The sequence below is a fragment of the Triticum dicoccoides genome, chromosome 2A (assembly GCF_002162155.2).
Source record: "Triticum dicoccoides isolate Atlit2015 ecotype Zavitan chromosome 2A, WEW_v2.0, whole genome shotgun sequence".
Lineage (NCBI taxonomy): Eukaryota > Viridiplantae > Streptophyta > Magnoliopsida > Poales > Poaceae > Triticum > Triticum dicoccoides.
This window is the reverse complement of record NC_041382.1, coordinates 205794220-205798717: the sequence shown is the minus strand read 5'-3', so window position 1 is coordinate 205798717 and position 4498 is coordinate 205794220. Positions and strand designations below refer to the sequence as shown.

General features: G+C 47.0%; 1 protein-coding gene across 1 annotated transcript; it reads left to right on the top strand.

The window, feature by feature from the left end:
* The first annotated feature begins 1653 nt into the window (after nt 1-1653).
* LOC119354228 lies at nt 1654-4230 on the top strand. Its single transcript, XM_037620941.1, has 2 exons — nt 1654-2243; nt 3867-4230. Exons 1-2 carry the CDS (start codon nt 1715-1717, stop codon nt 3929-3931), a joined length of 594 nt encoding a protein of 197 aa, XP_037476838.1. The 5' UTR covers nt 1654-1714; the 3' UTR covers nt 3932-4230.
* Nucleotides 4231-4498: the final 268 nt, after the last annotated feature.

The window sequence follows — 4498 nt, the reverse complement described above, 5'->3', positions numbered from 1 at the left end:
GTGTGTAGTGAGAACAAGCTCGTAGCATAGTTAGTTGTCTAATCATAATCTCATTAACAGTAAAACCCTTGTTAGGGGCTAGATGTCCTTTCAGTCTCCCCTTTGGTGGTGATGACAATATAGTTATCCCAATCTAAAAAAAATATTGTGTAAATCTCATCACTGGTTTTTTAACTTGAAGTTAGGTTGAGTTCCCTCTACATTTGTGCACACACTAGAAATGTTTGCATTTGAATACAAAGTGTAGAAGGTTGAATGAAGCCCCCCCCCCCTAAAAAACCATTAGAAAATGGAGGTGGTGCAAAAGTGAACATAGATGCCAAGGTGAGTTACACTTTTGCAGCAAATTGTGACATATGGGATGACTAAAAAATACATTGCGCATATAACACAACCATCTCAACATGACAAATAGTGTTGTGTGTGACCTGGAAACAAAAGAATAACATTCCAGGAGACAAATATGAACATGGCAATAACAAGATAAAAGCTCACCAACTAGTTTCTTCCCAAAGTTGCCATGAGGTCAAGAAGTGCAACTAAATTCTAAACACATCAAAATAGAAACAAATATGGTCACCATGTCGAGAACAGAAAATACGAGGAATCATGCATTGCAAAAGAGCACATTTCTTTTGGTGGTGGCTAGGTGAGAGGAAATCACACAATTGACCAACAATTTGGCACTCGAGACTAATAACTGGACTAACACTTTATTCATTTAAGTTCTTAAAAGTTCATTGTTAGAAATACCATATTATAAATGATGTACACAAAATATTACTCCATTGTGTTAGAAAAGAAGGCGTATTTTTTCTGAAGACAAACACTATAAAGTTTCACGAAGTTTGTACGAAAAACTACCAAGAACTACGATACCAAGTTGATATCACTAGATAAACAATAAAATATATTTTCACGTTATATCTATTTAGTATTGTAGTTGTTGCTGACATTTTCTATAAACGGGGTCAAACTATGCACGGGTTAACTCCAGAAAAAAGTATAAACCTCATTTTCACAAACGGAGGAAGTATATTTTTGCAGCAGCATCAAATGGATGAAAAGCGTCACCACTAGTGTGGTGATCATCCACTTACATAGCTCGTGAATCGTTAGCTTTGATTTCATGGTTATTGATATGGCAATATGAAATCGAACAACCACAAAAGTGTTTAATTTCTATTCGGTTAGCGAAGGGGAAATATATCCTCCAGTGGAACCAATCCGGACAAGATGCATGAGGAAACACAACGCCAGGGCAAAACACGACAATCCTTTTGATACCCCCAGGTTGACCAAAAAGCAGGTAATTCATCGCATCGTGAGCTTGTGACGCTCGAAACCGACAAATCAAGCAAACGGTCGTGCGGACTGTTAATTTTTGAATTTTTGAATTTTCATCGCCGCTTTTGTGTTGTAAGGGAAACCTGTGACAAGCAAAAATGAAAGTAGCAACCCCTAACTAACTTGTTTCCATATCTGCGAAGGGCAGAAATGTCATTCTAACCGCTATGCAACAAAGGTTCTAACAGAAATCTTCCAAACAAAGGTATTTCACCCCAATTTTCTACCCCAGTCTGTTATGTATTTCACCCGTTGCTCCCTTAAAACCTCCCCTCGTCCGTCCTCCCATTCGCCTCGCCCCCACCCGCATCCCCGTTCCCACCACCCCCACCACCACCGCCAACTAGCTGCCGCGGCCGCCGCTCCTATGGCGGAGCTACGGCCTCGCCCTTCCTGCCGGCTTGCCCTCCTAGCCTGCCTCTGCCTCTTCCTGCTGGCCGCCGCGCCGCCCCTCGCGCTCGCCCGCGCGGCGCCCGCCGCCGACTCGATACACAAGCTACTGCGCTCGCACGGCCTCCCCGGCGGGCTGCTCCCGCGCGGCGTCGAGTCCTACACCCTGGACGAGGGGAACGGCCTGCTCGAGGCGCGGCTGTCGGCGCCGTGCTACGCGACGTACGACAACGGCGACCTGGCTTTCTTCGACACCGTGATGCGAGGGAATCTCAGCTTCGGCGCGCTCCGCGGCTGTGAGGGGCTGGCTCAGGAGGAGCTCTTCATGTGGCTCCCGGTGAAAGGCATCCTCGTCTCCGACCCGGGCTCCGGCGTCATCCTGTTCGACATCGGCTACGCGCACAAGAGGCTCTCGAGGTCGCTCTTCGAGGAGCCGCCGGACTGTAAGCCGTCAGCCAGCACCAGTATGGGCGCCGTCGAAGCCGCCAGGTGGAGGGATAGTCCAGGTGAGATTTCCGTCTCTGGGATGTCTCAGATTTGTTCCCTCTCTAAAGTTGCTAGTCGGTAGGAAGTTCCCCTTCTCGCTGGGCGTTTATTTCGACGTCCAATCAGAGCAGCTCTGCGCCAAGATTTCGTTGCGATGGAGGTTTTGGTTCGAATTCGTCATGCCCAATCTCTCATCTGAGCTCGGCCCTGCGTCCCCGGTTTGCTGATTCGATCCCGCGTCGTGATCTTGGTGGCCGCAAACATTGGATTCCCCTAGTCGATTGGAAGAAAAAAACGGGGGATTCTTGAGCGAAGATTGTTCGTATCCGGGATTTCTTCCCTTTCGATTGTGCAATCGTTCTGGGTCAGTGGAGGCCCGTTACAGGTTGGCAAGTAGGCTGTTCTCTACTAATTGATTCGGTGAGACGGAGCTGGAAAGTTGGAATTTTAATGTTTCTTTGGGTTGGAAGCTTGTTGAGGAGTAATTCCTGGAGGGGTGGGTGATTAATGGCTTCAGTTATAGCTGAATTCGGGGACAATAAATTCGCATGAAACTTGCTCTGGTGTTTGAAATCAAAGCCATGATTTCAGCTCTGGAATTCGAAGTCCTTCAGGCACATTTATAAATCAGAGTTCCATTAATCCCGACTTACCAAATTTAATCCCCTCTTGTGTCCCAATTGGTTGAGTGAATTATTATTAGTAGTGTAATAATGGGAATTGGAGCTCATTAATTTAGCCATGGTTGGGTGTCGGTAGATTCAGGCGCAAGCTCTCGTGATTTTGTTTACTTCTATACTAGTACTACTCTCCATTGAGTAAACCCTAGATCAATTGGGCCACACACATTAAATAATCTGGAACCATTGGGTTAACCCGAACCTAATTTTGTGATGGTGCATTAGGAGGATCAGGAGGCAAGTTGCAGTGCTGCAAGTGGCAAGAAGAAGAGCAACAAGCATTAGATGCTTGCACTCCTGCTCTTATTTGCTTTTAAAGCAAAGTTTTTTTCCTAGCACAAGGCTCGAGTCCGTGTGTCCATTTCTTTGAGGAGTTAACCACACGCCAAAAAATTTCTGTCTCTCCTTAATCCCTTTCTGGTTTGCTACCAGGCTGGGTTCGTTGCTTTTCTCATTTGCAAGATTGTTATCTTTCCATGTTAGAATGTGTGTCTCATCTCATCGCCTGTCCTTCTCTGACCTGCGGCTCGTGCCCTCTTTTCTTTCCCGCTGCTGCTATCTGCACCGGACTGATGGAGAAAAGCTGATGCCACAACACACCTCGCAAGAACACAGCGTGTCCATAGCTTAAGCCAGGGAAGTTCTAGAAGTAGAGGGAACCAAGGTTCGGTGTCAAGAGCTCACTTTGGCTTCCCCAATGGCTAAACCTCACATGATTGATGTGAATGAAGCTTTAAATAGCCGGAGTACCGTACCCCAAAAGAAGGAAAGTGAAGAACTCCTTTTGAGTCCTTTTTGTTGCCATTTCGCGAGCCAGCAGCGGCAGTACTAGTAGTTTTACCTGCGCACAGTTGTATGCGCCGCATTAAATTACCGCTGAAGCCTACTACAGGCTACAGCTGGAATAGCACAGTAAAAAAGAAGTGTCTGAACAAGCTGTTGCTTTTTGCTGTGAATGTGCAGGTGTTCCTGGGCTGAGGGAGAGGATAGAGGCAGGAGGAGGAGAAGAGCACCTGGACCAGAAGTGAGAATGAATGAGCGTGTGAGGAGAGGAGGAGGAGGAGAGAGAAAGACAAGAAGACCGAGACAATGCAGAAGTTCAGCAGTTTTCCCCTTGTGTAAAATCAGACAGAACCTGTGGTGATGAGTGAGAAGTGCTGCAACGACTGATAATGCCCGCAGAGGTTGGAAGAATGTGTGTACTTAATGGAGATGTGGGCACCTTTTGCGCTTCTTTTTTGTTCTGTTTTCCCTCCTCTTTCTTTTCTCTCTCTCTGGTCTGTCCGTGCATGCATGCTCCTGTGTGATACTAGTATTAAGTTTGTCAGTGCTGTGGCTGTGTTACAAGCAAGAAAAGAACAAGGGAAAAGGCTGGCTGGGGAGCCAATTCGGGGGCTGGCTGGCATTTTGTGTGGGATTCTTTTCCTTGCTCTGGGAATTCCTTCCTTGGCTGAGCTGGTGGTGCCATGCATGTGGCCGTCCGCCAGCTCAGCAGCGGAGTGAGCTGGCCACAGCACATAGTATGGTTGCTCCTCCCCATCCCTGCATGTGACCTTCTTGTGTTGCTTGCCTGCCTGCCTGGTGGTTGAGTGCTT

Coding starts and splice junctions, on each gene's coding strand:
- LOC119354228 (XM_037620941.1), top strand. CDS start 1,715: ATGGCGGAGCTACGGCCTCGCCCTTCCTGCCGGCTTGCCCTCCTAGCC. Junction 2,244..3,866: donor CAGGTGGAGGGATAGTCCAG/GTGAGATTTCCG, acceptor GTGAATGTGCAG/GTGTTCCTGGGCTGAGGGAG.